Raw genomic sequence first — 25,499 nt, 5'->3', positions numbered from 1 at the left:
GGATAATTCACAGGAGGTTTCCCAGAAGGCGCCGGGAAAAAAGCCAGGTGTACCCTCTTTTTGACACCCCATATTTTTCTTACAAATGATAACAACAGTGACACTATGCTTCTGCTTAGCATGATGCAACCATACCTCATATACACGAATATGCCTTTGCCTTCTTCAAGAAGGGGGGACGTCAAAAGTCCCAGTAGATACACTCTCATTCTCTGGGGGATGTCTGTTCCTTCTCTAGTTCTGTCATAATTCCACTTTGACATACTGTGATCTACAGGTTAAATTATATGATTAAGCACCACCCACACAATTTAAACGCGAGATTTGGAAACGGGAGAAAGAAAAGTAATGGGGCAGATTTAAATGTATAATAGCAAAGCAAGACGAAGTATGCATAGCTTCTGTAGCTGTTATTTTTGCAACTGGCCATGAGGTCATAGTATTTGTAACTTCCTTTCCCACTAGCATTTCAGTTCCCTATGACCTCGTCTAGCTGGCTGTGGTCGTCTACCAGGCAGTAAGATACAAACCTTTATTCCTAACCAATCTGATCCCTTAGTGGTCCTGCCTGCATGAGTCATCACAGTCATCCGTTATCTTACGTTATTGGACGTGGGAACACTAAGAGACACCCCCAGAAGACTCTCCTCTGGGGTTTGCTATGTGGTCCTTGCAGCGACCCTTTTCCCCTCGATTGTCAGGAGCGCTCAGCCGGCAGGTAAATAACACCCTTCTTGTTGATTCAGTGGCAAGAGGGGCCCCAAATGGCCACGTAGTGATCTCAACTTTGAATTCAATGTAACCAGTGTTGGGTCCCCTGGTGGAAGCTTTCCTCCCTTGGGAAGTTCATGGGAAAAGGATATTGTGCAGAGAAACATCACAAGAGAAATGGAGCGTGTGGAAATTCACAGGCGGAATACATTCATAAGCAGAGTCCCCCAGAGGACCCCACGTGGGGGTGTATGGGTTGGGGGCCCTCACAGGTGTGGACCTATAAAGGGGAAGGAGGAATAGGGGAGGCTGGGTACTGGGGATCGACCGGCTTGGTGGGAACCTGGTCTGCTAAGCCATTTTTCAAAATAACTCTACCCTATTTTTTTTCTAGGTCTTTGTGTCACATGCTGTCACCAACAGAGACTCCAGGTCCTGGTTAGGAGCTACTGTTATAGTTCTTGCCTTTGAAGTGGTAAAACCTCTTCTTCCTTTCCCAAATGTACTCGTAGCCAAGATGGTGGCTGAGGTTGGGGTGAGAAAGTAGCTAGAGGGACACTAGTTCAATACCTACTGAATACTGGGTCCCAACGCCCCTGCTCCGTTGTAGAGGGATTTCTCTGCCATGTCTTCTATCTTTGGACTGACTTCCTGACCACCCTTTTTGGCCCCAGGCTGGATCAAGACATCGATGACATGCAAATTATATTTTCGGAAACAAAACCTGGAAGCATGGATCACGTGATAGGCAGAATGTGGGTCAGGATTCTGACCGCTCGGGCACCAGCCTTAATGAGCAAGGTGAAAGTCCTGCCTGTCGGTACACATCTGGAGGAATGGGTTCGGACGTGCGGTTGGGGGCACCTCTGAGGGTTAAGAGATGCATACGCAGAATTCCTGTCAGAGTTGATGGGATCAGGGGTGTTTAAATGGGAGAAGAGTTGACAGAGGAAGAACCCAACAAGTGTATTTACTGATTTTAGGGGCTGGCATATAAAAGAGGGATTACAGATTACCAGTGGGTGATAGTTAAAGGGAACAGGTTGTAAGTCAGCTGAGGAATGCATTTCCCCAGACAGAATGGGCTTTTAAGGGACTGAGCTCTTGGTCACTGCAAGAGTTCAATAAGGACTGTCGACAATGAAAGGAAGGATGGGCCCGAAAGAATAAAATCTCCTTCATTCGATCTGACAGGCCTAGAATTGCACACTCGCTGTGCAGGCATAGTTTCTAGATAATGCTGTTGTTTTCTCTTTAGATTTGATACTTCTTAAAAGTATTTGCTTCTGTAGAGAAAACTTTGATACTCCTTAAAGTATTTATTTGCTTTTGTAAAGAGAGTGGCTTCAGGTAATAGGAGAAAATAAATCACACAGCCAAATACACCAAGCTATTACACCTATAAAAGGAAACCTTAACATTTACACATGAAATATCTTACCATTTATTATAATTGTGTACATTAATGAGTTAAGCAAGTATGATTAAAAATTCTAGGCAAATAAAAAGAAGCGAAAGAATTCTGTGCCATTTAAACATGAAAGAGACTTTTTCAGATTGGAGTCAATATCTTGCATGTTGGTTCTAAAACTCTCTTAAAGGCAGAGTGTATCTAGAAGGCAGGGAAGCCAGCCTATCTTGCACCTCTTGATCCTGCCAAGACTCAGGGGTGCTGCCTCCCACCCAAAGGCACGACCTTTCTTTCCCTTTCACTCATTCATTCAGCACCTACGTGTCAGTCCCTACCGTCCTGAGGAAAACCAGCTCATGTTTTGTGCGAGTACATGGCCAGTTTTCCACTCCACAGCAAATCTGACGCACATCTATGGAAATAAATGCAACATTCCTCTCTGCTCATTTGGCAGGAAGAAGAAGTCCACCAGCCAACGTGCACAGGGCTCAGAAACTGGAGAGAGATGGAGAGGCACTTTCTAATTAAACCAAGAGAAAACGCCCTCATTTTTCATCATAAAAACTGTCAGGTTGTCCTTTCGAGGAACTTACACAGCGATGCTGGTCCCAAAGGCAGAGGGGCCCAGTCGAACCTGAGCAGAGCATCAGCTGACTGCATGAATGGGCCTGCATCTGTCCAGCTGGCCGACAGGTATCCCTGTTCCAAGTACCTGGGGTCTCAGTAGTTGCCACTAGCATGGGACAGAGTCTGGACTGGAAAATGGGAGGTCACTGAGGGCCCTGTGCCCAGATCCGCTAGCCTACTGGAGCTTCCCCTGGGTTGACAAGCTCGTCTTTGGGAAGGTCTGTGAGTCAGATCTGTTCCCAGCTGAGAGTATTTCAGTTCAGAAGTGTTTTCATGGAAAAGGGAGGTGAGAGGGCCAGTTTGGCCCTTCTGGTATTTTATGGGGACCCAGGATGCCCAGAGGAGGGGTGCAATTCCCCACCTTCCCCTCTTTGTAAAAGTGTGCGTCCGGGTGTCACCTCCACACAGTGCTTCACATATACTCAGCATTACTGTTACTGGAGAGGGCATGGGTGCTAGAGAGCGTTACATGGGTGCGCTGTGCACAACGCAATGACCGCCTCCCCGAGCCTCAACGTCCTCACTTGCGAACTGCGGAGAAGAACACCCTCTGTACACGATTAGCATGGGGATTAATGCCACCACCTTGTGATAATGCCTGGTACGCAGTAAGGCCTCAAGAGATGTTAGCTGATTTTCTCCCTTCATAATCCTGCTGCAGTCTATAGACCCTAGAACTTGCCTTAGGGGATTTCTGTGTAAAGTTTAGGGATCGGACACTGAGGGCAAAGGTATTAATCAGCAAGGTTCAGACACAGATGCCCCTTTGGTCAGTAGCCTCTTAAGAATCACATCCTATAGAATTTAAACCTAACGTGTAAACTTTCTAATACACGTCCACATGCCTGCAGCACAAACCGCAACTACACTGAAAGGTAGGTAGGTAGGAGGTCATTAAAATCTGCTATATAACTCAATCAAAAGCAACTAACTAGTTGTAAAAGTATACGGAAAGTTTAAAAAATATATATGGCAAATAGACAAGCTGAACTTTAGCCTATGTCAATCCCTAGCATTCAGCGTCTGCAATTTACCCACCAGGGATCGTCAACAGTCTTTAACCCCTCAGAAGCTTCAGGAGGTCTGCTTCTTCTGTCAAGTTCCAAAGGTACACTCAGAGCTGTGAACCAGAATGTGATTTGCTCTCTGTCCCAAGAGTCAGGATGCACCGCACCCCACGCTCTTGTCCGTGACTATCGTACCAGGCCACCTAAACGCATCAGGAAGCCGATCAGTCTGAGGGAAGCCAAAATGGAATTACTGTTCAATCCTCTTTGCTTGAGCCGGAAGTAACATAATGGATGGGAAGTGCTTTCTAAGCTCTAAAAAGCTACACACACAAGTAATTATCATAACATCATTAAGATATGCTACTGGATGTAAGCAAGTTCAACTTAAGAAGAGCAAAAACGTGAAGCAATCACATGGAGGAGAGAGGAAGTGAGGGAAGAGGAGTCAGCAACTTGGGGCTCGTGGGGACAGTCAAACTTGTCCAGGAGTTATCAGCTTCTTCTTAGCCTGGAGGAGCTAAAAGGAAATAGAAGTATCCATGAGACTGGAAAACACACAGCCGATCCAGTGAGCAGTCAGAAGCCCCTGGCGAGGGGGACTGCTCCAGGCACCGGGAGGGACAGGCCAGGTCAATGTCTTCTGGAGAAAAGGCGGAACAGCTTGTGGCTGGTGGAGGGCCCGGTTGGTACCGATCCCCACTGCCTTCAAGGGAGATATTCTGCTCTGTGCTTCTGGCTGAGGAGGGTCACTGGGCCCCGTGAAGCTCAGACACCGGGGTCGATCCCACGGGCTTTCAGCATGCAAACCTGACTTCAGGCAGAGTTCACAATGTGGCCCAGAGGCCGCCCAGGCGCCGGGACAGCACCATCATCTCCCACACACGCCTGCGTATCCTGGCCTTTACCTGCTGCTGCTACCCAGCTGTGCATCTGTTTCACTGAATACCTCGGCTGAGGCCTGATCTGATGCTATATGAGCAATGCTGGAGGCGACTCGAGGGAATGTGGTAGAGAGCCCCGGACCTGAATCTGAAGTCCTGGGTTGAGGTCCTGACTCTGCCATCTACAAGCCAGGCGTTTCCCCGTGTCCTTTTCCTTTCTAGGTCTTTACTTCCTTGTTCCCAAATGAGGCTAACAACATAGGCCTGGCCAGCATTTCAGGGCAGCTAGGGGGCTTAGCTGAGGTGCTGCATGGAAGGTGCTTCTTGACAGGAAGAGACAATGACTCCTGCAACTTGGAAATGTCCACGGGGAGGGTCTTTATCTGCGCCACCTAAGACTTCAAAGTATCACAAGGCATAGGGACACAAGGACTCGGGGTCCCCTGAACATAAAGGCTAAGAGAGATAGCATTGTCCCAGGTCAAGACTCAGGGAGAGACCAGAGCCCATCTCTGCCCTCTAGTAAGTTCCCAGCACCCACCTAGAAGAGCTTCTCATAGCATTTCCCACAGTGGATGGTGTCGCGGTGAATGAAGATCTGATCCAGAAGCTCACCCATCGGTTTACTGCAGATCCCACACTGGAAGAGAGAACAAGCTAGAGGTCGGCACACAAGCGAAGCAACGTAAGCGAGTGGAGCGGGCAGGCTCCAAGCTGATCGCACATCCTGGACTTCGAAGCAGACGATTTAAAAATGGCTAACAGAGACAAAACCCAAACCCAAACAAAAAGAACCTAACAGGCAGAATGATCACACAGCGGTTAGGAGCCCACGTTTCAGAATTGGGCCTGGGTTTGAGCCCTAAATCCACTACTTATTAGCCAGGTGGGCTTGGGTAAGTTACGGAGGCTCCCTGAGCCTCCATTTCCTCAGCTACAGGAGGGCTTTAATTGTGACATTGAAAGTCCAAAAGAAGGTGACATGAAGGCCCACTGAAAGGTAAAGCTATTTCAGCAGTCCAGCCGCTCCGGCGTCTCTCCAGCGAACGTCTAAAGGATGAGAACAGTCAGTCATCTGCAGCAGACCCTCCTGGTACGAGGAGTCAGAGCAGGGTGGCCTGCAGACAGTCTCAACTAAGAGGAGACCAAGAGTCCCCATGTTTCTGAGACTCCAGCTGTCTCCAGGCCCAGCCTGGCTAAGGCTGCTGGCTTCCAGCTGAGAGCAGCGGAGGGCGGCCGCAAGGGTCCCCAAGTCCCTCTGCGGGTTCTCACCAAGCACCTCTCTAGTGGCTCGCTCTTCCGTTTTTCAGTTCCTGTCTCCTGGCCATTTATTTTTTGAATTTTATTTTATGTACATTTTTATACAACAGGCTCTTATTAGTCATCCATTTTATACACTTCGGTGTATACATGTCAATCCCCATCTCCCAATTCATCACACGACCACCCCCCACTGCTTTCCCCGCTTGGGATCCATATGTTTGTGCTCTACGTCTGTGTCTGGATTTCTGCCCTGCACGCCGGTTCATCTGTACCATTTTTCTAGGTTCCACATATATGCGTTAATACACGATATTTGTTTTTCTCTTTCTGACTTCCTTCACTCTGTATGACAGTCTCTAGATCCATCCACATCTCTACAAATGACCCAATTTCGTTCCTTTTGACGGCTGAGTAATATTCCATTGTATCTATGTACCACTTTTTCTTTATCCATTCGTCTGTCAATGGGCATTTAGGTTGCTTCCATGACCTGGCTATTCTAAATAGAGCTGCAATGAACACAGGGGTGCATGTGTCTTTTTGAATTATGGTTTTCTCTGGGTATATGCCCAGTAGTGGGATTGCTGGGTCATATGGTAATTCTATTTTTAGTTTTTTAAGGAACCTCCATACTGGTCTCCATAGTGGCTCTATCAATTTACATCGTCACCAATAGTGGAAGAGGGTTCCCTTTTCTCCACACCCTCTCCAGCATTTATTGTTTATAGATTTTTTTTTTCTCGGTACGCGGGCCTCTCACTGCTGTGGCCTCTCCCGCTGCAGAGCACAGGCTCCGGACGTGCAGGCTCAGCGGCCATGGCTCACGGGCCCAGCCGCTCCGCGGCATGTGGGATCTTCCCGGACTGGGGCACGAACCCGTGTCCCCTGCACTGGCAGGCGGACTCTCAACCACTGCGCCACCAGGGAAGCCCTGTTTATAGATTTTTTATGATGGCCATTCTGACTGGTGTGAGATGATACCTCATTGTAGTTTTGATTTGCATTTCTGTAATAATTAGTGATGTTGAGCAGCTTTTCATGGGCTTCTTGGCCATCTGTATGTCTTCTTTGGAGAAATGTCTATTTAGGTCTTCTGCCCATTTTTGTATTGGGTTGTTTGTTTTTCTCAATATTGAGCTGCATGAGCTGTTTATATATTTTGGAGATTAATCCTTCGTCCGTTGATTCGTTTGCAAATATTTTCTCCCATTCTGAGGGTTGTCTTTTCGTCTTGTTTGTAGTTTCCTTTGCTTTGCAAAAGCTTTTAAGTTTCATTAGGTCCCATTTGTTTATTTTTGTTTTTACTTCCATTTCTCTAGGAGGCGGCTCAAAAAAGATCTTGCTGTGATTTATGTCAAAGAGTGTTCTTCCTATGTTTTCCTCTAAGAGTTTTATAGTGTCTGGTCTTACATTTAGGTCTCTAATCCATTTTGAGTCTATTTTTGTGTATGGTGTTAGGGAGTGTTCTAATTTCATTCTTTTACATGTAGCTGTCCAGTTTTCCCAGCACCACTTACTTAAGAGACTGTCTTTTCTCCATTGTATATCCTTGCCTCCTTTGTCATAGATTAGCTGACCATAGGTGCATAGGTTTATCTCTGGGCTTTCTATCCTGTTCCATTGATCTATATTTCTGTTTCTGTGCCAGCACCATATTGTCTTGATTACTGTAGCTTTGTAGTACAGTAGGAAGTCAGGGAGTCTGATTCCTCCAGCTCCGTTTTTTTCCCTCAAGACTGCTTTGGCTATTCGGGGTCTTTTGTGTCTCCATACAAATTTTAAGATTTTTTGTTCTAGTTCTGTGAAAAATGCCATTGGTAATTTGATAGGGATTGCATTGAATCTGTAGATTGCTTTGGGTAGTAGAGTCATCTTCACAATATTAATTCTTCCAATCCAAGGACACGGTATATTTCTCCATTTGTTTGTGTCATCTTTGGTTTCTTTCATCAGTGTCTTACAGTTTTCTGCATACAGGTCTTTTGTCTCCCTAGGAAGGTATATTCCTAGGTATTTTATTCTTTTTGTTGCAATGGTAAATGGGAGTGTTTCCTTCATTTCTCTTTCAGATTTTTCATCATTAGTATATAGGAATGCAAGAGATTTCTGTGCATTAATTTTGGCTCCTGCAACTTTACCAAATTCATTGATTAGCTCTAGCAGTTTTCTGGTGGCATCTTTAGGATTCTCTATGTATAGTATCATGTCATCTGTGAACAGTGACAGTTTTACTTCTTCTTTTCCAATTTGGATTCCTTTTATTTCTTTTTCTTCTCTGACTGCCATGGCTAGGACTTCCAAAACTATGTTGAATAATAGTGGCGAGAGTGGACATCCTTGTCTTGTTCCTGATCTCAAGAGGAAATGCTTTCAGTTTTTCACCATTGAGAAAAATGTTTGCTGTGGGTTTGTCATATACGGCCTTTATTATGTTGAGGTAGGTTCCCCCTCTATGCTCACTTTCTGGAGAGTTTCTTATCATAAATGGGTGTTGAATTTTGTCAAAAGCTTTTTCTGCATCTATTGAGATGATCATATGGTTTTTCTTCTTCAATTTGTTGATATGGTGTATCACTTTGGTTGATTTGTGTATACTGAACAATCCTTGCATCCCTGGGATAAATCCCACTTGATCATGGTGTATGATCCTTTTAGTCTGTTGTTGGATTCTGTTTGCTAGTATTTTGTTGAGGATTTTTGCATCTATATTCATCAGTGATATTGGTCTGTAATTTTTTTTTGGAGTATCTTTGTCTTGTTTTGGTATCAGGGTGATGGTGGCCTCATAGAATGAGTTTGGGAGTTTTCTTTCACCTGCAATTTTTTGGAAGAGTTTGAGAAAGATGGGTGTCAGCTCTTCTCTAATTGTTTGATAGAATTCACCTGTGAAGCCATCTGGTCCTGGGCTTTTGTTTGTTGGAAGATTTTTAATCACAGTTTCGTTACTTGTGAGTGGTCTGTTCATATTTCCTATTTCTTCCTGGTTCAGCCTTGGAAGGTTATACCTTTCTAAGAATTTGTCCATTTCTTCCAGGTTGTCCATTTTATTGGCATATAGTTGTCTGTAGTAATCTCTTATAATCCTTTGTATTTCTGCAGTGTTGGTTGTGATTTCTCCTTCTTCATTTCTAATTTTATTGATTTGAGTCCTCTCCCTCTTTTTCTTGATGAGTCTGGCTAATGGTTTAATAATTTTATCTTCTCAAAGAACCAGCTTTTACTTTTATCAATCTTTGCTAATGTTTTCTTTGTTTCTATTTCATTTATTTCTGCTCTGATCTTTATGATTTCTCTCTTTCTACCAACTTTGGGTTTTGTTTGTTCTCCTTTCCCTAGTTCCTTTAGGTGTAACATTAGATTGTTTATTTGAGATTTTTCTTGTTTCTTGAGGGAGGCTTGTATAGCTATAAACTTCCCTCTTAGAACTGCTTTTGCTGCATCCCATAGGTTTTGGACCATCGTGTTTTCATTGTCATTTGTCTCTAGGTATTTTTTGATTTCCTCTTTGACTTCTTTAGTGATCTCTTGGTTATTTAGTAATGTATTGTTTAGCCTCCATGTGTTTGTGCTTTTTACGTTGTTTTCCCTGTAACTGATTTCTAATCACATAGCGTTGTGGTCAGAAAACATGCTTGATATGATTTCAGTTTTCTTAAATTTACTGAGGCTTGATTTGTGACCCAACATGTGATCTACCCTGGAGAATGTTCCATGTGCACTTGAGAAGAAAGTGTAATCTGCGGTTTTTGGATGGAATGTCCTATAAATATCAATTAAATCTATCTGGTCTGTTGTGTCATTTAAAGCTTGTGTTTCCTTATTAATTTTCTGTTTGGATGATCTGTCCACTGATGTTAAGTGAGGTGTTAAAGCCCCCACTATTATGGTGTTACTGTCGATTTCCTCTTTTAGAGCTGTTAGCAGTTGCCTTATGTACGGAGGTGCTATGTTGGGTGCATATATATTTATAATTGTTATATCTTCTTCTTGGATTGATCCCTTGATCATTATGCCGTGTCCTTCCTTGTCTCTTGTAACATTCTTTATTTTAAAGTCTATTTTATCTGATATGAGTATTGCTACTCCAGCTTTCTTTTGATTTCCATTTGCATAGAATATCTTTTTCCATCCCCTCACTTTCAGTCTGAATGTGTCCCTAGGTCTGAAGTGGGTCTCTTGTAGACAGCATATATCTGGGTCTTGTTTTTGTATCCATTCAGCAAGCCTGTGTCTTTTGGCTGGAACATTTAATCCATTCACATTTAAGGTAATTATCGATATGTATGTTCCTATTACCATTTTCTTAATTGTTTTGGGTGTGTTTTTATAGGTCCCTTTCTTCTCTTGTGTTTCCCACTTAGAGAAGTTCCTTTAGCCTTTGTTGTAGAGCTGGTTTGGTGGTGCTGAATTCTCTTAGCTTTTGCTTGTCTGTAAAGCTTTTGATTTCTCCATCGAATCTGATGATATCCTTGCCGGGCAGAGTAATCTTGGTTGTAGATTCTTCCCTTTCATCACTTTAAGTATATCATGCCACTCCCTTCTGGCTTGTAGAGTTTCTGCTGAGAAATCAGGTGTTAACCTTATGGGAGTTCCTCTGTATGTTATTTGTCGTTTTTCCCTTGCTGCTTTCAATAATTCTTCTTTGTCTTTTTCTCGGCATGTTTCTCATTGGGTTTATCCTGTATGGGACTCTCTGCATTTCCTGGACTTGGGTGGCTATTTCCTTTCCCATGTTAGGGAATTTTTTTTTTCTGCTTTAAAATATACTCTTTAAAATATACTCTTTAAAATATACTCTTTTTCTCTGCTTTAATATATACTCTTTATACTCTTTTTTTTCAATTATAAAAATAATACATTATCTAAACAGATAGCTTAGGAAGCACAAAAATCCACCCAGGTAAACGACAACAAAAGCCCCTCCATCCCACCAGCCCGAGATAAGCGCTGCTGGTGTCTGTGACGAAGGCGCACCTGAGGCCGTGCACCGTGTACAGATGATGCCTTTTAAGTCCGGGCAGAAGACAGAAGAACTCACACTAGAAGGAAGCTGCATGCAGTAAGGCTCCAAAGTTTCTGCACGTAGAATGGTGGCCTTAAAGTCTCCTCCCCTTGACCATTTTTGATGCTGCAGAGCCCCACCCACCTGGGGACACAGGAAGAGCTCGTCCCGGCTTCCTGGGGACAAGGCTGGCCTCTGCTCCTCTCAGCCAGACGCCCATGTCCATGGTGACATGAGATGCCCCAGGGCTCCACGGGGCATAGGGAGGACCTGCGGGTAGGGACCCCGAGACTGTGGGTGCGACTGTGCATTCCAGAGCGGGCACCAGGAGACAGGGCTGGAGTCCCAGTTCTGCCGCCCACTGCCCTTGGACCAGGCAGTCTCTTGGGCCTCAGTTTCCTTGTCTATAAAATGGGAATAACGCCTACCTCATGGGCTCCTGAAGGGACTAAATAAAACATGAGAAGCAGGTCACAGCACTGGTACATCTCAAGGGTCAATAAATGTCCAGTACCCATCACTCCTTCCCATTAACCTGCTTTGTGTCAATCCTGTGGCTCTCATTTTTTAAAAAACCGTCCCTCTGAGCGCTGACCAAAGCCCGGGGGGGTAAAGGCGAGGTTTATCATATCCAGAGCCAACCCAAGTCTAGATCCAGCCAGGCCTGCCAGATGACGAGAACCCGTGAGCCTGGGGCCTGGACCCTGGACCAGAGAAGAGCAGCCCGGTGAGGACTCTGCCAGGGCCACGTTCATGCTGCAGAGCAGACAGGGCCCCACAAAGGACGGGCCTATGCGGAGGGGCCCCGTGGGGGGCATCGAGGCCACCCGGCAGACCTCGGGGGAAGGAAGCCCTTTCAGCGGCCAAGCTGGAACCCTCCCTGCAAAACAATGAATCCTCCATCATTGTTTTGCCCTTAATCACATTTTTAAACACTTAACATATGAACATCTGTTCCCTGACGTTTCATCTTTGTGCGTCTGTCATCCTCAAGATGAAAGTCTGGAACCTTCTGCACTAATTTTAAAGTCGGGCTGGATGTTTAGTAATGAACAAAGCTGCTTAAATTTCCCTCTAATTCTGTCTAAGTCTTCATGAAGTTTATCATAAGTAGGGTCATCATAAGGGAATTTCTGAATCATTCCAATCAACGATTCTAAGACCTTCATCTCTTTGCTGTCTTTCTCAGTGGCCCAGCCGTTTAGGAGACATCTCCACGCAAAAGCAAAACCTTGGTAGCACCCGATCTCAGATCCGATTTTAGCTCCATGTAACATGCCATACTGTCTTCCTTCAATCATACCCAAAATACTTCCTTCTTCATAGCCTTCCTGATAACCTTCCCCATGAAACTGGGCTTTCCATCACATCTCAGGAGACTAGCAAGGAGAAACGTCATCAGATGATCACAAAATGTACCGTGATTGTGGCTCTAACTTTGAAGGCCCAGCTGTGTAATTGGCACCATCATAACCTCTCATCCGCCATCACGATGGCGTCGAACATGTCCTGACTCCCGGCCATGGTGGCAGCCAGCCCACCCCCAACCCCCACCCCCTCAAGCTCCGGCGCCACGCACTGCGGCCGCAGACCCACGAGCCTCGGGCACGGACGCCGGGAAGTTTTTGACTATAATTTCTTCAAGTATTTTCTCCGGTCCTTTCTCTCTCTCTTGTCCTTTTGGGACCCCTATAATGCGAATGTTGTTGCGTTTAATGTCCCAGAGGTCTCTTAGGCTGTCTTCATTTCTTTTCATTCTTTTTTCTTTATTTTCTTCCGTGGCAGTGAATTCCACCATTCTGTCTTCCAGGTCACTTATCCATTCTTCTGCCTCAGTTATTCTGCTATTGATTCCTTCTAGTGTAGTTTTCATTTCCGTTACTGTAATGTTCATCTCTGTTTGTTTGTCCTTTAATTCTTCTAGGTCTTTGTTAAACATTTCTTGCATCTTCTTGATCTTTGCCTCCATTCTTTTTCCGAGGTCCTGGATCATCTTCCCTATCATTATTCTGAATTCTTTTTCTGGAAGGTTGCCTATCTCCACTTCATTCAGTTGCTTTTCTGGGGTTTTATCTTGTTCCTTCATCTGGTACATAGCCCTCAGCCTTTTCATCTTGTCTGTCTTTCTGTGAATGTGGTTTCTGTCCCACAGGCTGCAGGACTGTAGTTCTTCTTGCTTCTGCTGTCTGCCCTCTGGTGGATGAGGCTATCCTCCTGGCCATTTTTTCACTGTAAATTTATCAGCCCTCTGTGATTCTAGTTACTGTAGACCAGGACTTGAACCTCAACTTAGCCAGCTAATGGTGCTGATCCATTTAGGGGGTCACCTCTGGGAACACAGGAAAAAAATCAACAATCTGGGCTTGCAACATTCCTCACACTGCGGAGAACAGGGACCCTAAAAGGTTGTTGTGATGCTGTGGCCATAAATGTCTGCTCTTTCTTCCTAAATATAACAAAACAAACTAGTATTCCATTTTATTTATTTATTTTAGTATTTATTTATTTTAATGTTCATTTATTTATTTATTTCGGCTGCACCAGGTCTTAGTTGCGGCACGCAGGATCTTTAGTTGCGGCATGCGGACTCTTAGTTGTGGCATGCGGACTCTTAGCTAAGGCATGCATGAGGGATCTAGTTCCCTGACCAGGGATTGAACCTGGGCCCCCTGCATTGGGAGCGCGGAGGCTTACCCACTGGACCAGCAGGGAAGTCCCCTACAAACTAGTATTTTAAAATGTTATGTCAATCTAACAAAGGTAAGATAAACCTACAGTTGAGGATAGTGACAGATTAGTTTGTACAAATGAACTTGAGCAATGGAACGGCATATCCTGGGAGGCTGCAGGGCGTAGCTGAGACAACACTGGCTCTGGTATCGGAACCGGGATTTCCACCCTCGGTTCTGAGCAGCTGTGTGATCTTACGAAAATAATATCCTCTTCACCTCTGTGCTCATGGACCCCAGGGGTGGCTCTCAGGCACCCTGCCCACATTCCAAGAATTCCCCAAGAATATCAGGCCTATTTTGCCACAACTCCAAGTTCCCCAGCCCTGTGTGAGCTCCAATCAGGCAAGTTTAAAATCCCTGCCGTTCTGTGCCTCCTCCTCCCAGGCCTGCCAGCCTCCTGCCTGCCTCTTCATCCCTATTCCCTCTGTACGCACGATGGAGACCTGTTTAGCCACCTGGAAAATACCCTTGGACACCTCTTCACCTCTGACTCTGGACCCACCTCCCTCACAAAGCCTTCCTGGGACCCCAACCCACTCCAACTGCACCCTTAACCCAACACTTGGCTCTGTGAGACCAAATGTGCCCAGAGTTGCTTAGGTCTGAGACTCCCGTAATTTTGCTCTCTGTTTAACGGGGTGCCCTGTAATTAAAGTATATAACCAAAAATTGACAAAATATTCTAGATCTCTAGAACTTACTTATCTTGGGTACCTGACACGTTGTACCCTTTGACCATCACCTCCCCATTTCCCCCTCCCCAGCCCCTGGCAACCACCCTTCTACTCTCTTCTATGGGTTTGGCTGTTTTAGATTCCTCACATAAGTGGTACTAGGTAGTATTTGTCCTTCTGTGTCTGGCTTACTTCACTTAGCACAACGTCCTACGTGTTCATCCATGTTGTTGCAAATGGCAGGATTTCCTTCTTTTTTTAAAGGCTGAATAATATCCCATTTTGTGTATATACCACATTTTATTTTTTTAATGTATTTTTGGCTGTGTCGGGTCTTCGTTGCTGCACGCGGGCTTTTCTCTAGTTGTGTAGGTGGGGGCTGCTCTTCATTGCAGTGCATGGGCTTCTCACTGCGGTGGCTTATCTTGTCGCGGAGCACAGGCTCTAGGTGCACGGGCTTCAGTAGTTGTGGCACGTGGGCTCAGTAGTTGTGGCTCGTGGGGCTCTAGGGCACAGGCTCAGTAGTTGTGGTGCACGGGCTTAGTGGTTCCGTGGCATGTGGGACCTTCCCGCACCAGGGCTCAAACCCGTGTCCCCTGCATTGGCAGGCGGATTCTTAACCACTGTGCCACCAGGGAAGTCCCTATATACCACATCTTCTTCAGCCATTCATCAGGGAACGCACAATCAGGTTGCTTCCATGTTTTGGCTATTGTTAACAATGCTGCAATGAACAGAGAATACAGACACCTCTTTGAGATCCTGATTTCAATTCCTTTGTGTATATACACAGAAGTGGGATTGCTGGATCATCTGGTAGCTCTATTTCTAATTTTTTGCCTGGCTTTGGTGTCAGGATAATGCTAACTTCATAAAATGAGTTTGGAAGTGTTCTTTCTTCCATTTCTGGAAGGGTATAAAAAGGATTGGTATTAATTTTTCTTTAAATGTTTGGTAGACTTGCCTGTGAAGACCCAGCCTTGAGTTCTTCTTTGTTGAGAGGTGTTTGGTTACTGAGTCAATCTTCTTATTTATTATTCGTCTGTTCAAGCTTCCAATTTCTTCTTGGTTCTGTCTTGGTAGGTTGTATGTTTCTAAGGATTTATCCACCTCTTCTAGGGTGTCCAATTTATTGGTATGTAATTGTTCATAATAGTTTCTAATAAGTTTTCATGTAAGTCCAGGAATCGGGGAAACAGAATGTCCTTTGCCAAATGACATGTCACAGTCTCTCCCTGCAGCACTCCTGAGTCAATTCTGGATCCACGCAGATGGAAGAGCTTCCCACCACGTGGCCTCTTGTTCCCTTCCTCCAATGTTCTGGGCCCCTCTCTACCTCGGCCACTGCTCTGGCCAGACTCTATGTGGACAAGCAGCCTCAGCATTGCCTGGAAACTTGTTAGAGAGGCCAATTCTCAGGTCCCACCCAGACGTACTGAGTTAGATACTGGGCTGGGGCCCAGCACTCTGTGTCTCAACAAGCCCTTCAGGGGCTGGTCAAGTGTGAGATGCACACTCCAGAGTGAGAACTGCTGCTCTAGATCTCGTTACAACCAACAAGTCATACACGCCACTGCTTGACTTCCATGTCCTCCAGCTTATTTGGCTGGCCTCTGCCACCGCTGGAACCTCCATTACTGGACCAGCTCGCCGCCTCACTGTTACTGTTCCGTTGCACACAGACCAAACCCTGCCAACTCACCTGGCATAATCTCCGCCCCAGTAAATGCAACTGCCCCTGCTTCACCCTTGTGGCTGAGCCTGGCTAGGGAACAACACAGTACATGCTGACCGGTCTCCATAGGAACGAACGAGCCCTCCCTTCAAGCGGGCTCTGCACAGCCCATCCACCCTCCCTGTCTCTGAGACAACATTTCACAGACTCCCCTTTCTTCTCGAGTGTCCAACACCCCTTGCCCACCCTCACTCATAGATGATCATGTTTTCTAATCGACTGAGAAAACAGAAGCAAGTACTGAAGTTCTTCATTCTTCCACCAGCCAACTTGGGAACCTCTCTGTATGTGACGCAGAGATTTGGCCTTTCCTATTCCTGCCATGTGTCAACTGGTACCCATCTTTCTCTCCTACAGACGTGCATCATGATCACCATCAACATCTCTTTCTCCTGTGTCATCAGTGTCTGCTCACTACTGTATCGCTCCCATCTGCACCAACCCATGCCTGGCACCTCTGCCCCACTGTCTGCTTGCACTGCTCCCTTACAAAGCCAACCCATCAGGAGAGTCTTCCAGGCTCACTCTGTCCATTTCCACATGAGCCCACTCCAGTCAACCTTCTATCCCCCTCACTCCAGCAAAACTGCTCCAACTGAGGTCACAGATGACCACCATGCTGCAAAATTCAAGGTCAGTTCTCAGGCTTCATCCCATTTGATCTCTCAGCAACCACTGACAGGGTGACCAATGCAGTCTTCGGAGAAACTGTGTCACTTGGGGCATTGCACTCTGTGTTACTTCTCACCCTCCTCTGTGGACCCCCTCCTCTTCCCAACCTCTAAATGCTAGAAAGCCACAAGGCTCAGCGTCAGCCCCCCTCTCCACCCACTCACACCTTAGGTGATTTCATCAGGTCAGGGACGGCTCAGGGAAAAAGCATGCCCTGCGGACTCCCAGCTCCAGCCTTACCCTGGAACACAAACTCACATATCCAAACGACCATGTGAGCTCCTCACATAGCTCTCACTGAGGCATCTTCAATTTCACTCATCTCTGCCTTCCCTCTGGCTCAAACCTGCTCCCCTCTAGTCCTTCCCTTCTCGGTAAAAGGTGCCACCATCCTTTCAGCTAATGGCCTGGGCCCCAAACTTTGTAATCTCCTTTGACTCCTCTCATTTTCTCATAGCCACAACCTACCAGCTCTATTTTCAAACAGTATCCCCGATCCAGGCACCATCTTGACATGTCCCCTGCCAACTCCCTAATCAAGTGACTGCTTTCTCTAGCTTGATCTACTGCAGCAGTTTCCTAACTGATCTCCCTTTTCCCATTCCTGCCCCTCTACATTCGCTCCTTCACCTAGCAGTCAGAGGGATCCTTTGAAAAGCATGAGTCAGACCCTGTCTCTCCACGACCCAAACCATCCAGTAGGTTCCAACTGCGTTCAGAATAAAACCTAAAGTCTCTCTGTGTCCTGAAAGGCCTGCATGATCCAGTTCTTAGCCATCCTTTAGACTTTATCTCCTACCACTCACCCCTCACTCATGTCATTCCAGTCACGTGAGCTAAACTATTCCATGCTGCTGCCCCAGGGCCTATGCACTTGTTGGCTGTCTGCTGGGAATAGTCTTTCCCCAGAAGAATGCTTTTGTTTCCCTCAAAGTATTAAGCACATAGTACTCCTTTTGACTTGGGAGTCCATTCAGCTCCCAGTTCTGCACAGCCTTTGAGATGGAGCACATTCATACAGAGATAAAGCCTTCTCCACACTCTCTGCACCCATAAAGGCTCCCCAGCTCTGGATGACGTTCTCAGCAACACCACCTGTCTTCCTTACCTTAAAGCAATAGTCATGGCAGCAAAGGCCGAGATGTTCCAAGGTAATCTTTGGACAGTCTCCGATCTCCTGGTTGCAGTAAGTACAGACCCCTCCACTTGTTCTGGGAAATGAAAAACAAGAATCCGCGGTCAGGCTGGTACGCAGACTATTGCTGTGACGCAGCCAGGTCCTGTGGTCTGACGTAGTCAGGCTTAGGCTGCTGCCAGAATTCCCAGCCTGCCATCTTTTCCTGTGCTGTGAACTGGCCACATAGCCTTGGGCCAGACTGGACCGCAGCCCACTGTAGACCGTCACACTGTTTCCAGAAACCAGTCCTGTGTCTTCACGCTACTCTCTATCGTATGTTTGGACACCACGATCTGATGCTTATTCCAGGCAGCTTGCTTGCCTCTGTCCCTCTGCCTAGCATATCTGCTTGGGGGGCTGTTCCCACCTAGAATAGGAAGACATACGTCTTCTCCTACAGGAGACACGTCTCTGTATGCTCCACCTGGCCCCTTGTCTTGATGGCCCTTCTCTTCATGCCTGGGAGCACTGAGTCCTACCTGGAGTACCACAGAGGCAGCATGGGTCCAAGGACTATCACAAAATCAGTGTGGCTGTAGAGCCTGCTGGGACCTCATACTGAAGTCCTAGACACCGACTTGTAGATTGAGTATCTCCCCAGTTCCAGGATCCCTGCCTTTGTTCCTCAAGTCACCCCCTGGTTTTCCTCCTCAGACAGAACCTGTCAAAAGTCCCTGCCTGCCTTGCTGCTGGTCCAGGGCTCGGGCTCTTGACAGTGTTGCCCTCGTCACAGCCCTGTTCCTCCCTCCTATTTTGCGACCACCAGTCCCAGCCCACAGTTAGTCAGATGGCAGAGTGGAAACACCCCTTACCTGGGAGTACTCAGGGCCCTGGGGTTTAGCCCTAGCTCTGCCACTAACTCACTGTTTTTGCCCTTTGGTCTTAGCTGGATTCAAAGGCTTTCATTGCCACAAGTGTGACAGCCTGATGAGGGAAGCAGTGCCCTATGCTGTGGTGTGACACATCCCATCTGGAAATGGACCAGAAGTAGCAAAGCGGCAGACAAAAGCAAATGGACTTTCAGCGTGTAAATCTCCCTCACCTGCTTCTCCTTCTGGAGACCTGTGAGCTCCCTGGTAACACAGCAGACTTACCTCTCAGAGTATGGAGTACTGTCATGTGGGAGTTTCTTCTCCATGTTGTGTGAGTCCTCAATGCTGCTGACGCTGCAGGGAGTGTGATGGGAGAGAGGAGAGCAGTCATGAGTGGAGAATGCTTTTCTGATTAACACATGACTCTGCATGACCAGCCATCATCTGTTATGCCAAATGAACTTGGTGCCAACGAGGCATAATTCTCTGGGGGCAAAGAAGACCTGCTGTGGTGAGGAGATGAGAAGGGGGTGGCTAGGGTTCTGGAGAACTGTCAGTTTCACGGACCAGTGGGAAAGGACCATGGCTTTTCTCCCCACATACGGCCCTCGGTTATAATGTGACAATCGCCAGGGGCCCACTCACTGCAGGAATCAACTAAGAATGGGAACAAAAAAAACAAGGAAACATTCCAACACAATACTGTGCTGGGTTACACAGTGGAATTAGGGGTGATTTTTAATTTGTTTTTTTCCTTTTCGCATCTTCATTTTTCAATAATACGACTTTTTATAATAAAAAATAATGATCAAAAAAACTATTTCCAGGGAAGGGCAACTAGCTACAAGCTCTGGGATATGGCTTAGTGAAGCTGTCATGCTAACAGGAGCTGTGTGATGACCTTCTGAGGTTAAGTGACCTGCCTAAGGTCATGCTTGGAGTAAGGGGTGAGCCAGAATTTCAGCCCAGCTTCTGATTTCTTTTGAGATTTAAGCTTACCTCTAAGCCTCCTGGAAGGTAAAGCAAAAGGCGAAAACACGCTGGACTACACAACTCTAAGTGCCCCATTAAACAAAATACTGGTGGGACTGGAAGAAGAAAAACCAGGAGATGGACAGAGTTCATAGGGGCAAACGCTAGATGGCGCCACAGCAAGGGGACTTCCCTGGCGGTCCAGTGGTTAAGACTCCGAGCTTCCACTGCAGGGGGCACAGGTTCGATCCTTGGCTAGGGAACTAATAAGATCCCACATGCTGCGTGGCATGTCAAAAAAAAACCCCAAACAAACAAACAAAACCAAAAAACCACCTCCCTGAAAAAAGCTACAGAGACAGAAAATAGTGGTGGCCAGGGGCTGTGGCTTGTGGTGCTGGGGGCGCTGCTAATGGGTCTGGGGTTCCCTTTTTGTGTGATAAAAACGTCCTGGAATTGGATGGTGGTGATGATTGCACAACATTGTAAATATACCAAAAACCACTGGACTGTACACTTTAAAGAGTGAATTTTATGATATATTAATTATAAAGGTTGAGTGTCTTCTCCAAAATGACCCAACAAATGGGGGCTGAGCAGACACTTGAATTTGACCCCTATGCCCATGATCATCATTCCGCAGCAGCAGTGAAAGCTGGTCTGGAGTCCCCAGAGGCCCAATCCTGAAATAAGGCCAGGATGCACCTCTCTGTTACTAAAATCCTCGCCCTAGCAGTGGGGTGATGGACGTGTCATAAAAAAAAAATCCCAGGAATACACTGTCTCAGTGTGGGTTAGTTTTCAGCTGAGGTGGCATCCGGAAGCAAGCAATGTGTGTTCAGATGAGGCAACCTGGCATGCTGGAAGGAGCGTGCGAGCTGAAGAGAGGAGCCCTGAGTTCTGGAACAGGATGGAATTAACTAGATGGTTCTTAGGGGCCTCACCAGCTCTGTCATGAGTGATGCTCTCAGGATTTCACAAAAGAAAGCCTGTAGTCTACCGAGAAACAAATACAGGCAGAAACGGCTGCTGCTGGAGGTGGAGTGTAGGATGAGTTAATGACAAAAGGGGAGTGCAAAGGCACCGAGTCAGGCAGAACGTCTGGAAACGCATAAATCTTGTCCGTGAGCAATTAAATCATCTACCTATTCAATAAATGATTACACAGAAGGTACTCTGGGTGAAGTACTTAATGAGGTACTGGGGATGCAGGAATGAGGACAGCACAGGGCCTGGCAGGAGAAGGCCGTGACATGGAAAGATCTGGGACTTCTCACCTGCTGTAGAATGAAGACAGTGGCTTCCCGGAAGATACCTCACCAGCATTCACGTACTCCTTCATAAAGAGAATCCCTTTGCTGTAGAAAAAAACCACAGCAGAACTGAAAGAGGTATACTGGAAGATTCCAGGGGACTGGGCCTGACCCAAAGCAGGGGTCCAGGACAGGAAGGACCCCCATTTTGTTTGAAGGAAGTGCAGGAGCTCATGGGAATGCCTGGGCGCAGAGGCGCTGGTGCTGTAGCCCCCGGCGGGCAGCAGAAGCAGGGAACAGGAGCTGCTAGGCTGCTGAGCCCACTGTGGACTCGGGCTGAACTCAAAGCCCATGACTACAGCCTGCTGTGTGTGGATGTGAGAGCGCTAGAAAGACGCTCCCCGCAGCCAGTGGTGGGACGCTACCCTCCTGAGACCTCAGTCCAGTGGACTTTCCATTCTCCTCTCTGACCTCATTTTGTTTCCCTTCTGCCTGGGACCGAGATCACCTCTAAGCCTCATCTTACACTGTCAAATCTCCAGCAGCAGTCCAACCTCTCCCTTCCCACTCTTGGAGCTCCAGGGTGAGCTCAGGAAGTTGCCTCACCCTGGACAAGCCCTTGGCAACTTTGGGAACAAGGTCTACCTCTCGATGGCCTCACCATGACACCAAATTTGGCCCCATTTTCATGCTCTGCACTCCAGCCTGCTGGCTTGATGGCAGTAGGCGCTCCTCTGATCTCTCCTACACACACACACACACACACACACACACACAGAGTTCACTCAGCCTCCTTGTAATGGCTCCCTTCCTGCACTCTAAGATGGCAGGTGAGGACAGAAGCTCAGGTGAGGCAGTGGTTATGCGCCTCTTCTCACAACAGATAACGTGAGAGAGACAGACATAGGCCCTGACCTCAAAGGGATTTCTTTGGACTTCACAAGCATGTTCCCCAAGAAACATTAGCAAGGTCCAAAGGATGGCAGAGCCCTAGGAAGTGCTACCTCAGCTTCTCATTGGGAGACTGTTCAGGCCCACACACAGGAGTTTATATTAGGGGAACTTGGGCTACGCTCTGTGGCCCCTCGACCAATGGGCTGCTGAGAATCGGAGTAGGTACTAGAGCTAATATCAGGGAAGTAACGTGGGACAAAAGCCGAGTCCTTTAGCTCCAGGGAGGAAATAGCCCACAGAACATCTCCCAGATTGTCCCTTCTTACCTGGTTGAGTTAGACTCCAATTCACTTGGGGAGCCTGGCACGTAAACCTGAGGCTGCTCAGAGGTGGCAGTGACAGTAACAGTGACCATACAGCTTGAGGGGTTCCTCGCCCTGAAAGAAGTGGAGGGAGCAGCAAGGGTGTCGACACTGAGAGCTGGTGCCTTCCAGGGTCCAGCAGGGTTATCAGGGGCTAATGCCGAGACTGCCACTTCAAAGAGTTTAAAAGAACACTGACGCTTTTTAAACAACCCTTGAAAATCACTCAGCTGTTTGTTCCTTGAGGCTCCTGAGATCAATGGGTAGAAGTACTCATTTTATAGATGAGAAAATCCAGGCTATGTGACCCAGGTTACATTGTAAGTTGGTGGCAAAACCCCAGCCTTCCAGTGTGTGCCCAGAACTATCCCTGCAGCCAAGGGCCTTGGCCCATGACTCACTTGGTTACAGCAGAGCTATGGGGCTAGCAAGGGCTTGACAGACACAGCCCCGCTCACCTCCTCAGTGGGTGGGGCAGCCCCTTCCTGGAATGAGCTCCCTGCCCCCAACCTCCAGTGAAGTTTCTGGAGAGCACAGGCTGAGGGAGGGTAGAGAACAATCATGACAGCACCTGCCCAGCTTCCCAGCCTCATCTTCCCAGACCACGTCACGCGGACCTGATCGCTCTCGGACCTTTGCACGTGACACTACTTTCTCCTCGGGGAAGCCATTCCCAGAGTGCCTGCCCTGTCACCCCAGGCTGGGTGAGGTGCCCTGCCTCAATGTGCCCAGTCACCCTGTGCCTAGTCCTATGTCACTCTAGGACACAGGAATGCACCATGCAGACTGAAGGAGGTGGACGGGCTGGGAGGGGAGGCCCAATGGGAACGTGGAGAGACAGACGGGGGATAAAGTACAGGACCAGAGAGTCAGAAGACGACTGAGTACAAGGGGAAGGAAACAGCATCCACTTCTGACTGAACAGCTATAGCAAGTGTCTGGCATCCTCTGACCCATACACAGCATGATGGTCGAGGGGACAGAAGAGCTGAGGGGCCAAGGAGGCCTGAAGCACAAGGAGAAGCCGGCTTATCAAAACTGGAGGGGCAGCGGATGGGCTTCCCTGGTGGCGCAGTGGTTGAGAGGCCGCCTGCCGATGCAGGGGGCGCGGGTTCGTGCCCCGGTCCAGGAAGATCCCACATGCCGAGGAGCGGCTGGGCCCGTGAGCCATGGCCACTGAGCCTGAGCGTCCGGAGCCTGTGCTCCGCAACGGGAGAGGCCACAACAGTGAGAGGCCCGCGTACCGCAAAAAAATAAAATAAAAAGAAAAAAAAATGGAGAGGCAGCGGATATAGCACAGTGATTAGCAATACAGGCTCTAGGCTGACTGCCGGGGTTCTAATCCCTGTTAGGCCACTGCCTGGCTGGGTGACTACTGGCCAGTTATTCAACGTCCCTCCGCCTCAGCCTCCCAACCATAGAACAGATATAATAACAGCACCTCTCTCATAGGGTTGGTGTGAGAACTAAATGAGTGAGGACACATAAGGCATGAGAAGGAGGCCTGCACGTTCTCAGCACGCAGCAAATACTAATGGTTCCTTCCGTGGTGTTACTGCTGTGGTATTTGTCTGCTTCCTGAGGGCGTGCTTGGGGGCCTGGCCATCGTGTTCAGTGTGTGTATGGCCGCTACCTACAACTGGTTCATACGAAGTACTTGTATATCGTCTCTGGGTTATTCCCAAACTCATGACCACTTTGGGCAAAGATCTCTGTAGAGCTAAGAGAACACTGAAATGGTACCATACAAGGCACAGCTTAGAAATCCTCCAGCCCCACGAACGGCAAAGCACCCCGTATCCTTCTGCCAAGCCAAGTCTTCACGCTCCTTGTGGCTACCAGATAGCAGGGTTCTCTGGGCGCCTTCTCTCTGGCAGGTTTGGTGTAACAGATTTGGTGCTGTCAGCCTCCCACGGGCTCCTAGCCCATCACACCTGCAGAAGGTAGCTGGCATGCCTGGCGTGTTAGGGTTTGGTCTAGCCTACGGGCCCTGACAAAAGTCAGGTTCAGGCAGCTAGGAGTCCAGCACAGAGTGGCCCTTACCTGCTGGCCTGGTTGTCCACTTCCAGGTGCTGGTCAGGATTCCTGGGGCTGCTCTGCTGCTCGGGGCTGCTGGGGTCTGCCGGCTTATGGGTGGGTGCAGCTGGGTCTCCCCGGTCATCTTGCTGGGCTCCAGGCCTCCCCTGCCAGGCGTCTCCCACCTGGGTGACCACATTCTCCTCCTCAAAATCAGCCGAGGTACTGAGGGAGAATAAGCCTTTGGTTACCGACTACACACCGATATCCCCTCCCATGGCCATAGCAGGCTCCTCTCCCAGGAGGTGGGGCAGACAGGAGCCCGGCATGGCCCCCACCTCGGGGAGAGCTCGTGTCTTCCTCAGGGGGACCCCAGCGCCGCTGCTCCCCTCCCACCAACAACGGCTGTCCCCACGTGTATTACACGAAGCCTGAGCCCAGATGCATTTGTCACCCCCTCAGTCCAGCAAGCGGGGAGCGCCTTCCCTGCTGTCCTTGGCATCAAGCTCTTTGGGAGCTCTTCCTTCCTTCCTGGCCTCACATCACAGCTACCCCTGCACATACCTGCCATCACCATCCCCACCCTGAGGTGCTTTGGAGGGCCTTGTTCTCAGTGCTGCCGCCTTCTCCACGTCCCGTGGGACGGCGCTGCTGCCTGGTGGCCTCAAGCACCCTAGATGTCATATGCCCACTGGCCGGGGCCAAGACTGAGATTATCGAGAACATGATGAGGATCTAGTTCACCATCACCTCGATCCTGGCCCATCCCGAACTCAACCCTCCTAACAGCATCTTAGGACAAGATCACACCACCAGCCACCTCCAGCCCCGGGGCTCTATTCATGGAAGTGAATCCCCTAGTAGGCAGGCAGGCTCGCTGCCTTCAAGCTGGAATAACAAGGGGAGTGGAGCTCACACCTTTCGGAGGGTACGCTCTCCTCAGATAGTGCCAGCCCCTTACCCCAGAGTGCCCGGACACACCCACCCCACCCTGCCTGGGACATACAGGCTGGAGCTAAAGGCAAACCAAGAAGGCCTTAAGAGTTTGCTTCCCAATTCTGGAAGCCCTGAGCTAGCTTTACCATGGACTTAATCGGAGTCCTGTATCAACCCATATCCCCTACAGAATTACGGTAACAGAAGTTATCCTCACCAAGTCTGTGAATAAAGCCAAGATTCTCAGCAAAGAGCAATTTGGATGTCCACTGCGACACATGGACAAGTGGATGAATAAGGCTCCTTCACCCTAGGCCTCAGAGCAGACTCACTACAATTCTAGGCGGTATAACCCACCT

At 48.0% G+C, this 25,499-nt stretch overlaps 2 protein-coding genes across 3 annotated transcripts in view; both read right to left on the bottom strand.

The window, feature by feature from the left end:
• Positions 1–2,056: 2,056 nt before the first annotated feature.
• The window catches only part of ZNF185 (zinc finger protein 185 with LIM domain), a 45,203-nt gene continuing 21,760 nt past the window's right edge, over positions 2,057–25,499 (bottom strand). For both annotated transcript variants that reach the window (XM_082680628.1, XM_082680627.1), the window contains 7 exons: positions 24,232–24,429; positions 22,153–22,263; positions 20,957–21,037; positions 18,990–19,061; positions 17,827–17,929; positions 5,182–5,280; positions 2,057–4,276 (listed from right to left, as the gene is read on the bottom strand). In XM_082680628.1, coding sequence (XP_082536754.1) covers positions 5,182–5,280; positions 17,827–17,929; positions 18,990–19,061; positions 20,957–21,037; positions 22,153–22,263; positions 24,232–24,429 — 664 coding nt within the window. In that variant the 3' untranslated portion in view covers positions 2,057–4,276. The remainder of the gene's footprint in view (positions 4,277–5,181; positions 5,281–17,826; positions 17,930–18,989; positions 19,062–20,956; positions 21,038–22,152; positions 22,264–24,231; positions 24,430–25,499) is intronic.
• LOC309839445 (protein LTO1 homolog) lies at positions 11,895–12,429 on the bottom strand (the record flags this gene model as incomplete). Its single annotated transcript, XM_082681194.1, has 2 exons — positions 11,895–12,257; positions 12,379–12,429. The coding sequence occupies 2 exons, from the start codon at positions 12,427–12,429 to the stop codon at positions 11,895–11,897; spliced, it is 414 nt and encodes a 137-aa protein (XP_082537320.1).

Source organism: Grampus griseus (genome assembly GCF_964374135.1).
Source record: "Grampus griseus genome assembly, chromosome: X".
Lineage (NCBI taxonomy): Eukaryota > Metazoa > Chordata > Mammalia > Artiodactyla > Delphinidae > Grampus > Grampus griseus.
This window is presented reverse-complemented; position numbering and strand designations above follow the sequence as displayed.